The following is a 12,510-nucleotide window of genomic DNA, read 5'->3' as shown; positions in this document are numbered from 1 at the left end:
AATCAATAGGCCTATCCTTATGTTCAAAGGACAGTACATTCAGTTTCTTTAATGTTGGCCCCCCAAAGTGATACATTTATCATATCTGTAATACAAAATTTCAGATTTAACCAAAACTATCCCCCAAAAAACCTTTTATATCTCATTTACTTTCATCTGGCTAAATATTTCTAAAATAATGGATTCAATGACTGTATATGGTCAGTTAAAGAGTTCAATGCATACTTGAGAGATCACCTGCATGCCAAATTTTTAAAACCTGAAATGGATTTGAACAAACATACAGATACCCACTTACTCCAGAGAGGATACCTAATATATATTTTATTTTAATAACCTTCTATTAGAGAAAGTCAGTTTTTGTCTTGATTTGGAGTTTTCTGTTTTGCCATGATCTTGACCTAGCTGCTTTTCTAAAATTGGTCTCTCTTTATATAACTCAGGCTCATGTCAGTAGAAGTCAAAAAATAGCTTCTATAATCCTGATTTAAGAAAGGGGAGAAAAGATTTAGACATGGATGATTAGGGCCAAAATCTAGCAGAAGCACAGTTATCATTTTAAGGTTTTCTTTCTATTTCCCAGTGTCAATATATCCTTTCCCCATTAGATGTTTGACTTTGAGGCTTTTATAAAATGTTTATTTTTCATTTACTTGAAAGGCGGAGTGACAGAGAAATCCTCCATTGCTGGTTTACTCCCCAAATTCCCACAACAAGCAGCTGGGCCAAGTCAAACCAGGAGTCCAGAACTCCACCTGGTCTCCCATGTGGGTGGCAGGGTCCCAAAGCAACTTGAAACATCATCTGCTGCCTCCTAGGAAGCTGGATTAGAAGTGGAGGAACTAAGGGGTGGTGTTGTGGCACAACTTGTAATGCTTGTTCAAGTCCTGGCTGCTCGGCTTTCATTCCAGTTTCCTGCTAATGTGCCTGGGAAGGCAGCAGAAAATGGCTCAAATACCTGGGCCCCTGCTATCTATCTGAGAGCAAGGATGGAATTCCTGGCTCCAGGCTTTGGCCTGGCCCAGCACTGGCTATTGTGGCCATTTGGATAGTGAACAAGTGGATGGAAGATCTCTGTTTCTCCCTTTCTGATGCTCTCTGCCTTTTAAATAAATAAATAATCAATCTATCAATCTACTTTAAAAAGCCAGGGCCAAGACTTGAACAAGTACTCATATATGGGATGTGGGCATCCCATGCAGTGGCTTTATCCACTTCACCACAATGCCTGTCCCTACTTTGATTTTTGCTAATAAAAGTTATGTTTTCTTATATGAACATATGAGGCTAAGAACAGCAGGTTAAAAATCAAATGTAAGAAAAAGAATAACAAAAGAAAGTTTTGATGAGTAGTATACTTCTACAATTTGACACACATAAAATCAAAACCTAATTGTAAGCTTTTCACCAAGATGGCGCCGAAGGCGAAGAAGGAAGCTCCTGCCCCTCCTAAAGTCGAAGCCAAAGTGAAGGCCTTGAAGGCCAAGAAGGCAGTGCTGAAAGGCGTCCACAGCCACAAGAAGAAGAAGATCCGCACGTCCCCCACCTTCCGGCGGCCCAAGACGCTACGCCTCCGACGGCAGCCCAAATACCCTCGGAAGAGCGCCCCCAGGAGAAACAAGCTTGACCACTATGCCATCATCAAGTTCCCCCTGACCACGGAGTCGGCCATGAAGAAGATAGAAGACAACAACACACTGGTGTTCATTGTGGATGTCAAGGCCAACAAGCACCAGATCAAACAAGCTGTGAAGAAACTCTATGACATTGATGTGGCCAAAGTCAACACCCTGATCAGACCTGACGGAGAGAAGAAGGCGTATGTGCGGCTGGCTCCGGACTATGATGCTCTGGACGTTGCCAACAAAATTGGGATCATCTGAACGGAGTCCAGCTGGCTAATTCTAAATATATGTTTTTTCACCATAAAAAAAAAAAAAAAACAAAACTAATTGTAATGCTGAAATACTACCTTTATGGATGTTTCTGAAAAGCAAAATTCAAATCTTCATTTTTAATCGTGGTACTTTTATAGCAGCTTCTCCAACTTCTTCTGATATATCTACTCCAAGAGGGCATCTGCAATGTAGACAAATCTTATTATTTCCAAATTTGCTTCATGAGCCATCAATAGTTCTGCAGGCTATGCGCTTAGAATGTTGACAAAAAGCATGAGCATCTATTATATAATTCATCACATGTGGTGATGGTTCTTAAATACATTCAAATATAGTGGGATCTCAAGTCAGAATAATGAAGGCCAGTCTCATTCAATAAAAAAACCTAAATTTTGATATGCTTTTGAAAAAAATAGGTCTACTTTCAAATACTATAAATGTTAAAAACTTAAAGAAATAAGTTTACAAAACTAAAAACTGAAACTATATAGCTAAAATCCAACCTGTACCCCCTGACATTTTAGAAATTCCCCTAGTTTCTATCTGTTCCTCTTAGAGGTTTCAAAAGCTGACTTGCCCCTTTTCTACTTTCCTTTGCCGCTGCTGGCAGGAAAGTCTTTAGCTCCTACCCTCTTCTCTGTTCTTCCTCAGTCAGTAATTTCAACCTCAGGTTTTTGCCTGGAAAAACCACCATCTCCAGCTTCAATACTGCCTCAAGAAGGCACAGCTGGATTAGATGATTAACTCTATCTAAGGTTAGGGCATCAATGTAAAGGAGTCCTTCTGATACGGCTCTGTTCAGTCATGATCAGTTTAATAGTTTGTGATTCCTGTAATGGGTGTGGACATCCAGCCCGTGGGCCACATGAGGTCCACAAAATCATTTGTTCTGACCCTGCCAAGGTAACTGCAGGTGGGACTCAAAATTCAATAAATTTATTTAGCAGGCTAATTTTTAAGTTGGTAATTTTGTATGGCCTATAAATAATGTTAAAAATATCCAAATGGCCCTTGGCAGAAAACAGGTTCCCCATTCCTGGTTAGCACAAGTGTCTAGTTACAGATTATAATGCTGACAATTTCCAAACCAGAATTATGTTAGCTTGTAAAACATAACTATCTTTTCTTAGTCCAGAATTAACTTGGACTAGAAATTTACTTGATGGTAAATTGAAAAACCGTGCAATATGTTGGAATGTTGGTTTGAGAGAGGAAATCAGCTATGTCTTGACCAATTCTCCACTGCCTGTGTCGGAGCATAATCATAGCCCTCTCACCTGAATGCTTTCTGAATGTTTCCCAGCCTTCCAGCTGGTCCTCAGATTTTCTTGACACTGCAAAAGTCCAGGCCATGGATATGGTTTCCTTTCTGGTCCCAAATGAAGGAATCTGACACCCCTAACCATGGCCTGTTTATTACTCATTATGATTTGTCAAATTTTTTTAATTTGATACTACAGCACAAATCTTTCTTATGAAGTGTCAAACTCAACTAGTTTCATGAAAGAAATGAATGCTAACTTCAAGTATCACTAGCATATAAATGAAAAGCTCATACATGAAAGCAAACTCCAGGCTTCAATTTCTATAATGTATCTTTTATAAAGATTAGAAATGCTACCACGTACTTTGGTTCATAGCGGATGCCTTCTACGTCATGTAAAATGCCCAAGCCAGCACGTAATCTTTCAATACCATTCCTAAAGAAGAATCATTAAAATAAAATCAATAGCCCCCAAATGTAAAGACCATTCAGTACAATGCAATGACAATGAAATCATTAGTATGATGACTTGGTAATGAATATTTACATGATTATGAGTGAAGCACAAATACCCTGTGGCTTACCATGCAATCATAATGCCATTATCAGTGCACAGTCTGGGAGGAGGACACAACAGAGTGCACTGTGTTGCGTCTGTTACAATTTCCAGAGCTTTTCTGATATATAAGTTACTTGCAACACCACCAGATACAACCTGAAGGAAGAGAGAAGACTAAAATTAACAAGTACCAACTATCTAGGAAGCACTCTGCCAGCTTTATACAATAAGAAAGATGGGTAATGGGTAAGTGATGTTATCTGTATAATAAAGATTTAGAGAAGAATACTAACAATTTTAATAACAGTATAATCACTATTATCACTTTTGTACTTTTTCCTAACTTCTTAAAAAATTCGAAACTTTTTTCTAAATATTTCTTTAACATAACTGCAACCATACTATGCCAGTATTTTAGTCTCTGCAATTTTTAGTTATAAGAAATTTTTAACATTTCATTAACATAAAGAGAACTGACTTCATAAGTACAAGTCCAAGAACATAACCATACTTCCCTCATTTCCCCTTTGCCTCCTTCAATTCCCCTCCTTCCTTCGTTCCTTCTTGTTTAACTTTTGCAAAAACATAATTTCAATCCATTCTATAATCACAGGCTTAATGTACCACTAACCATAATATTCAACAACTAAAAGGAGAAAGACCACAGTTCCACAGGAATATAAACAAGAGCTAAAAACAATAAACAAATCAGAAGATATCCATTTCTTTCCTATACATGTTTTGTATTCTATATTAACTACCACATATTAGCATTTTCTCATTTTACTGTGGAACTGTTAAAAAAACTATTATCTTTGATATTCACATAATATTCCATTTTGAGAATCACCATAATTTAAACATTCTCTACTTAAGTTTATAATTTTCAAGAAAATAAGGTTTAAGATACACATTTATCAAGCCTGCTAAGCATACTTAAAGGGATTTCATCAAAGAATGGAGGACATCAGCTTACTTTTCTAAAAATAGTACAGCACTTATAGTTATTTACAATTTATTATAAATAGTATTTATTGCCTACATATGATGTCAAACTTTTTCAATTTGATACTGTAGCACAAATCCTTCTTATGAAACACATATATAATTTATTATTATAAATATAAATCCTGTTTTCAATGAGAAAATGTGGTCTCACATTTTTTGTCACCCAGGCTGTATGGATGTCCTATAAAGTTGCCATGTCTATACATGAAAGAGCTGTTAGTAAATCTATTCTGCATAATTTCACACTGTACAGGATTAGCATGTGGCAAATAGACCTGTTCATCCTACGGATAAAGTCAAGTAAGGTCTTGAGAAAAAAGCAACATGCTGTGAAAAGTTACAATGAGAAGAGATAACAAAACATACCAGGGCTGCATTATTTTCAGGTAACAAGTGTCTCTGCTTGCAAAAAAGGATAGCACGATGTGTTCTTTTTGCAATGTGGCACGCTGTCGTGTGCTGTACTGCAGCAGCGATGTCTGCAGCAGAAGACAGTATCTGTCCCTTCTCAATTCCTGCAAAAGGAGCAGTTATTATCCTGCAGAGAATCTGGGAATATGTATCTTTTCAAACTTACTAATTAGAAATATACCTTCTTCTTTTTCCTTTTGTGTTATTATTTTATTAACATTATGCTGAAGTCCAGAAAAAGAAAAATTACAATTTTTAGTACGTTGCATGGGCGCTGTGATATCAAAATGGAGTCTGTTTCCTTGTTTGGCCAAGTGCTCTATAGCTTTCCCACCACTCATGGAGGAGCAATCTGGATGTTTTACTAGAGAAAGTCTTCTTGCCACCTATCAAGAGCAAAAGCATGTATTTCTAAATGAGTCATAAGGTTACACATTTTGAGACCAATGAATTATTACCTTAAAAACTATGAATGCATAAAATATGGTATGCTTTGACAAATAACGATTATAGCTAATGCTTATTAAAGCAGTGAAAACCTGATCAGTCATGGCCAATTGTTCTTCCATTGGGGTTGGAAAATAGGTTTGAAGTTGACAAAGACTGCTATTTGATGAACTTCAAAAATGAGAGCCTGCCCTGTTGGCTTCAGTGTTGTCCTTGCATACAGCACCAGGCTCTGTGGTATTGTGCTAAATCGGTATTCTACTTGTCAGCAATTGTGACGCAGCCACAGAACCCTGTGCATCTTTAATGTCCCTATGTTAATCTTTATATGTCCTCTTAGTTTACATTTTTGCAGTAATGACAGTTTACAGAGCACTTTCTTCCACTTCATATATCTGATTAAATACCTGTTACCTGCAAACTATTCTAGTCATTCTGTACTGATATAAACCTCTTACTAGTTTATTAGGAAGGGGTAAGAATTATATATTACAAAATTATGTATGCCATTCTTTTTCTTTCTTCTTACTGCACATGAATTTTCCATCTAATAAGATATCCATCAATATTTATATGAATGGTGGTAGCACATTTATCATCATTTAATTGAAAGAGACACCAGAACAAAAAAGAATAAAGAAATTAATTCTTAAAATAATTACCTTGTCAAGCATGTCACCTGGTGCTATGTCCAGAGACTTTCCAAGAAGCAGGAAATCTGAAACTCCTTGAACTAACGCCAAAAGACAATGACCTCCAGAAATCAAAAGAACTAAAAAAGGAAATTCTACTTTATTGGTTAACCTAATAGTAAGTGCATGGGCCTCCATGTGATGAATGGGAATGAATGGTTTTTTTAACTGGCTTACCAGCTGCAAGCTAAATGATAAGCCTACGCCCAGGCTCAAAGCGAGACCTGGTTTTATGGTTGTTGCAATTGCTGAGAGTTCACTTGGAGAGATTCTACTGGCAGAAAGAGCTTCTTGCACTATGCGTTGAATATTTTCTCTGTGAAGCTGTTGAGCTACAGGAGGAATAATCCCACCTGTTCTAAAAGAAACAGAAAGCTTTTTATAATTTTAAGATTATAAAGCCAAAAGTAGAAAAATATAATTGAAGTCATGTTTTCAAATTAATTATATAGCTGAAAGTATTAGTCAAATACTGTCAAATTATGTGCCTTATGACATCTGGCACACAACAAGCACCCAGTGTTAAAGAAGTCACCAAAATAACTGTGAGACGCTTTCTAAGGAAGTCTTGACAAGGGAAGGATAGGATAAGATTGCATATTAGGCAAATTAAGCTCCCTGTTGAAAAGGAAATTTTTAAAGAGGTTACTGCAAAAATATTTGTGTAAAGTGATCATGTTGTAAATTGACTGATGGGCAGCAATGGAAAGAAAGGGACAGAGAGCTTCAAAAACTAATAACTAAACAATATAAGGGGACTGGGGGAGCAAGGCCTCAAAGATGATTCAGATATTCAGCTGGAATGACTTGGAGAAAGGAAATACTAACAGAAACATGGAGATAGTTTTGTGAAGAAGACAAGTTTATTTTTAAACACACTGCACTGGAGGTCATGGCAGGACAGTAGATTGCCTGCAATCCTGAAATAAAGTTTGGGAACCAGTGCTCAGAGTTGGCAATTTAGATCTGTGGTCCTTGTATGGCAATGGACAGCCACTCCAAATGTCAAGTAAAGAATTAGGAGGCAAATTTGCTAGCAGCAAATATGCTAGCCTATGACTCTTATAAACAGTACAATGAAATACAGAGCACATTTCATCTCAACCACTTGGGTTTCAAGGTTCATCTCTGCCTCTTTTCTTCCCCTCACTCTCCAGTTATCACCACCTCCACTGCTGCTATCAAGTTTACAAAACCCTCACTATGTCAGTCTCTTCAACAGTCTTCTGACTGCACTTCCCTAACTATGTCCTCTGATCCCTGGAGTGCATCCTATATCATCAGACCAGAGAGTACTCCAGAGTGGTGACCCTGCGACTTTCTACTCAAATCTTTATTTATGTGGGGTTTGGGAGACCTTAAATCTGAATCTTCTCCTTCCCACTCATTTCTTCCTTTTTTGCTTTTTTTTTTTTTTTGAAAGGATTTATTTATTTGATTTATTTGAAAGAGAATGACAGAATGACAGGGATAGAGTTCTTCCATCCACTGGTTCACTTCCCAGATGGCCACAAAAGCCAGGTCTGGGCCAGGCTGAATCTAGTAGCCAGGAACTCCATCCAGGTCTCCCAGGTGATTGGCAGGTTCCACGTATTTGGGACATTTTCCACTACCTTCCCAGGCATGTTAGCAGAGAGCCACCTCGGCAGCAGAGCAGCTGGGACTTGAACTGGCACTTTGATATGGGATGCAGGTGTGCCAAGTGGGCAGCTTAACCTGCTATACTTCAAGATCTGCCTCTCATTCCTTCCTTCTTTGTTTTGCCTCCCTCCTTTCCTTTTTGTGGCTCTTCTTTTTATCCTCCAGGAATTATACTAAGCATTAGGAATAAGCCCATGGGCTTATTCTCAAAGAACTAATATGAGAATCTATTTGTCTTTCTATAATTTGTAAATAATATGGAATGACTAGGGACCTAAGCTAATAAAGAAGCAGGCAAACCAGTTAGCCCCCAGGTTATAGCCAAGAGTCCAAACAAGAGACAATAAGGGGCCGGCGCCGCGGCTCACTAGGCTAATCCTCCGCCTAGCGGCGCCGGCACACCGGGTTCTAGTCCCGGTCGGGGCGCCGGATTCTGTCCCGGTTGCCCCTCTTCCAGGCCAGCCCTCTGCTGTGGCCCGGGAGTGCAGTGGAGGATGGCCCAGGTGCTTGGGCCCTGCACCCCATGGGAGACCAGGAAAAGCACCTGGCTCCTGGCTCCTGCCATCGGATCAGCGCGGTGCGCCGGCCGCAGCGCGCCGGCCGCGGCGGCCATTGGAGGGTGAACCAACGGCAAAAGGAAGACCTTTCTCTCTGTCTCTCTCTCTCACTGTCCACTCTGCCTGTCAAAAAAAAAAAAAAAAAAAAAAAAAAAAAAAGAGACAATAAGGGATTGAAGTGAACTGATAGGAAGGGAGTTTCAAGAAAGATTCGGGAAACAGATTTACAAGGACTGGCTGACTGATTTGGATGTGGAGTGCGGAGAGAGAAGAGAAGGATGTCCATCAGGTTTCTGGCTTGAAAAGTCTTCTCTGCCAACCAATACTGCTTTGGCACTTTCCACATTGCTGTACAATAAGCCCTTTGCCATCTGTCTTCTTCACTTAATGATAGTAGTAACAGGAGTACCACGTCACTCACAGCTAGCTTATACTGAACTTTGCCCCTTGTCAAGAACTGCACTAAATGCTTTAAAAGAATTCACATTTAACCCTTACAGCAATACTCTGAGCTAGCTACATTATCCTGATTTCACAGAGAAGGAAACTGAGGCACAGAAAAATGTGTATGGTCTCAAAGCTAGTAAGAGGCTGAACCACAATATAAACCTGTTCTCCAGCCCATTTGATAATTCAAGCTGCTCAGAGTCAAGGATCATAATGTATCTTATTCCTATTTGTACCCACAGGGCCTGACAATAACAGATTTTCAACAAATGCAAAAAGGAAGAATGTGGATGGTACTGCTGAAGCATATACTTCAGTGACTTATACTCCAGCTAAATGAATATGTGTCTAGGGTCTTCTTACCTCTTTGCCTGTGCTCATTATGCTCAAGCAAATTACAGTATTCTCTCCATCTTCATTCACTGCAGGCCTAACCATCTTTCAAGGCCACTGAGAACCTGTGATGTGCCACTGTGCTGGGTAATAGGCATACTGCAGTGATTAACACAGTCACGGCTGCTGTCACCACAGAGCTTAGAGTCTGTTGGGGGCGGGTAGACTATACATAAGCAAACAAAGATACAAATTATGAAAAGAATTACAAAGAAAATATGTAGAGTATGATGATACAGAACAAACAGGGTGGGAGTACCTAATTTAGATAGTGATCAGAGCAGGCCTTTCTGTGTAGTTACCATTTATACCATCAAAAGTGCATTGCACTCAGGGAAAAAGTGAAAGGACTGTGGCCTGGCATTGACAGTTACTGTTTGCATCAATTGTTTGATACTGTCTGTATGCTTCCTTGCACTGTTGGCTCTCCTTGTAGGTCCACAGAGGATGTCTCAGTGATTAGGTTAAGCCTCTGGAAGGCAAGACTCTCTAGTACTTCACTGTGCCTCATTAATACCCCATAGTCCTTTTCACACAGTATGCTAGAATTTGTGGCTCACTTTGTCTCTTCATATGTAATGCTTTATTCACCTATTTATTATTTTATTTGAAAGAGTGATGGAGAAAGAGAGACTGAGAAAGAGAGAGATGTTCCATCTGCTGCTACACTTCCCCAAATTCCGCAACAGCTGGGGCTAGGCCAGGTCAAAACGCAGAGCCTGGAGGTCCATTCTGGTTTCCCTCAACAGTGATAGGAGGCCAAGGACTTTGCCATCCTCTGCTGCCTTCTTGGGCACTTTAGCAGGAGCTGGATTGGAAGAGGAGCAGCTGAGACTTGAACCAGCACTTTGATGCAGAATACCAGCCTTGCAAGCTGTGGCTTAACCTGCTATACCACAATGCTGGCCCTGTGTATTTTATTTCTAATCCTCTTTTGCAAGTCTGGTCTTTCCTGTTTTACTGTTATAAAAACAGAGTCGGAGAGGAGAAGGAACTTGCCTGAACTCAATGAGCCAATATTAAGCACCTGATTCAAGATTCAGACCAGTCCGATTCCAAAGTTTCAGGCTTTTATCCTGGTCAGATGTTGTAAATTGATGGCTTGCAGATATATTTCAACAAATTTTATATTAGTTACTAGTTTTAAAAATCTGGATTTCTAGGGTTGGTATTGTGGCACAGTGGGTTAAGCTGCAGCCTGCAATGCTGGCATCCCACTCAAGTATGGGTACTAGTCCTGGCAGCTCCATTTCTGATCCAAATCTCTGTTAATGTGCCTAGGAAAGCAGCAGCAGATGGCCCATGTGCTTGGAGCCTGTGCCACTGATTGGAAGACCCGGATGGAGTTCTAGGCTCCTGGCTTCGGGTCGGACCAGCCTTGGCAGTTGTGGCCTTTTGCGGAGTGAACCAGTGGACGGAAGGAAGATCCTCCTTTTCCCTCTCTGTCTCTCCCTCTCTCTCTAACTCTGCCTTTCAAATGAATAAATAAATAAAGCTTTTTAAAATTTTTTTAAAGAATTATTTATTTTATTTGAAAGACACAGAGAGGAGAGACAGAGAGTCTTCATCTGCTGGTTCACTCCCCAAATGGCCACAACAGCCGGATCTGGGCTGATCCGAAGCCAGGAGCCTGGAGCTTTTTCCAGGTTTCCCACATGGGTGCAGAGGCCCAAGACTTGGGCCATCTACTGCTTTCCCAGGCCACAGCAGAGCTGGATCAGAAGTGGAGCGCTTGAGACTTGAACAGGCGCCCATGTGGGATGCCGGCAATGCATGCCAGTGGCTTTACGCGCTACGCCACAGCACTGGCCCACTTTTTTGTTTGTTTGTTTTTAAATCTGGATTTTTCTTTTCCTCTTGAAAACTGATGATTTAATAACACAGGTCCTACCTTCCTGCATGGAGAAGCGCCCTGCTCCAGGTATTTCCCACTTCATATTTAGCCCACTTACGTACTTACGTAACCTGCCTGTTAGTCTTCTGCAAACATCTGAGTTTACAAATACAACTGTGTATTATTAAAGTATCAACACAAGTTATATGTACAAATGTGAAGAGGATGTTGTTTTTCCTCACATGAATAACTCAGGCTACAAGTCAGTAATGTTTTCCTAGAATTTCAGTTGAGAACATGAAAAATATGAGGGTATTTTTAAAAGTGCATGGAAAATGAGATATGCTTTTGAAAAAAGATGATATGCTTATAGCAGTTAAGACTCTGGTTAGGAAGCCTGCATCCCATACTAGATTACCTGGGTTCAAGTCCAGCTTCTGCTCCTGATTCTGGCTTCTTGCTAATGTGCACATTGGAGATAGCAGATGATGGCTCAAGTAGTTGGGTTCCTGCCATCCATAGAGAGACTTAGACTGAGTCCCTGGCTTCTAGCTTTGGCCTGTTCCAGCCTTGATTGTTGCAGGTAGCTAGGGAGTGAATCTGTGGATGGGAGCAGTCTCTGCCTCTCTAAATAAATAAATGATAAGCTTATTGTGGTGCAAAAAAATTGCAATGTATGCATATGAGGGATCTTAAAAGTTTGTGAAAAACATGTTTTATGAAAAATTATGCATGGGCCGGCGCCGCAGCTCACTTGGCTAATCCTCCACCTGCGGTGCCGGCACCCCGGATTCTAGTCCCAGTTGGGGCGCCAGATTCTGTCCTGGTTGCTCCTCTTCCAGTCCAGCTCTCTGCTGTGGCCAGGGAAGGCAGTGGAGGATGGCCCAAGTGCTTGGGTCCCTGCACCCGCATGGGAGACCAGCAGGAAGCACCTGGCTCCTGGCTTCGGATCAGCACAGTGCGCCGGCCGTAGCGGCAATTTAGGGGGTGAACCAACAGAAAAAGGATGACCTTTCTCTCTCTCTCTCACTGTCTAAATCTAACAAAAAAAAAAATTATGCATGGATTTCAAAAATTTTTTGTGCCAAAATAAATTTATCTTTTCCATTTTTCCACAAACTTTTTTAATTATCCTTTAACAGGTGGAGAAAACAAGAAATGGCATCATGAAGATAAAATGTTCAATAAATACTAGAGCTGGGGCTGAGCTTAGTTTCTTGTGGCAATTGGGCTAGAGATGAGATGTTTGAAGCTTTTTTTATAGCAGTTTAGAGGCGCTTACACAAAGCAATATGAAATTAGCTACTAAAATTTAATTTTTCTATATAATATACAGAAAAGAATGATTTTATTCTTTTT

At 40.1% G+C, this 12,510-nt stretch overlaps 2 protein-coding genes across 14 annotated transcripts in view; one reads left to right on the top strand and one right to left on the bottom strand.

The window, feature by feature from the left end:
- Positions 1-12,510, bottom strand: part of OSGEPL1 (O-sialoglycoprotein endopeptidase like 1) — a 50,912-nt gene that overhangs the window by 38,143 nt on the left and 259 nt on the right. For 7 of the 13 annotated variants that reach the window (XR_011387192.1, XR_011387193.1, XR_011387196.1 and 4 more), the window contains exons 2-7: positions 6,250-6,637; positions 5,322-5,526; positions 5,096-5,244; positions 3,747-3,877; positions 3,527-3,598; positions 1,973-2,079 (exon numbers count right to left, since the gene is read on the bottom strand). Coding sequence is in view for 7 of the 13 variants with exons in the window: in XM_070070469.1 (XP_069926570.1) it covers positions 2,001-2,079; positions 3,527-3,598; positions 3,747-3,877; positions 5,096-5,244; positions 5,322-5,526; positions 6,250-6,637 (1,024 nt within the window). In the remaining 6 variants the exon portion in view is untranslated. Of the gene's footprint in view, positions 1-298; positions 483-1,972; positions 2,080-3,526; positions 3,599-3,746; positions 3,878-5,095; positions 5,245-5,321; positions 5,527-6,249; positions 9,484-12,510 lie in introns of those variants that run through there. The other 6 variants (XR_011387197.1, XM_070070472.1, XM_070070473.1 and 3 more) reach the window with 5 other exon arrangements.
- LOC108177184 (large ribosomal subunit protein uL23) lies at positions 643-1,925 on the top strand. The gene has a single exon (XM_017344289.3). The coding sequence runs from the start codon at positions 1,413-1,415 to the stop codon at positions 1,881-1,883; it is 471 nt and encodes a 156-aa protein (XP_017199778.2). The 5' UTR covers positions 643-1,412; the 3' UTR covers positions 1,884-1,925.

This window comes from Oryctolagus cuniculus, chromosome 3 (genome assembly GCF_964237555.1).
Source record: "Oryctolagus cuniculus chromosome 3, mOryCun1.1, whole genome shotgun sequence".
In the NCBI taxonomy this organism is placed as follows: domain Eukaryota; kingdom Metazoa; phylum Chordata; class Mammalia; order Lagomorpha; family Leporidae; genus Oryctolagus; species Oryctolagus cuniculus.
This window is presented reverse-complemented; position numbering and strand designations above follow the sequence as displayed.

Excerpts from the sequence above, each read along its gene's own strand:
- LOC108177184 (XM_017344289.3), top strand. The coding sequence starts at position 1,413 with ATGGCGCCGAAGGCGAAGAAGGAAGCTCCTGCCCCTCCTAAAGTCGAA.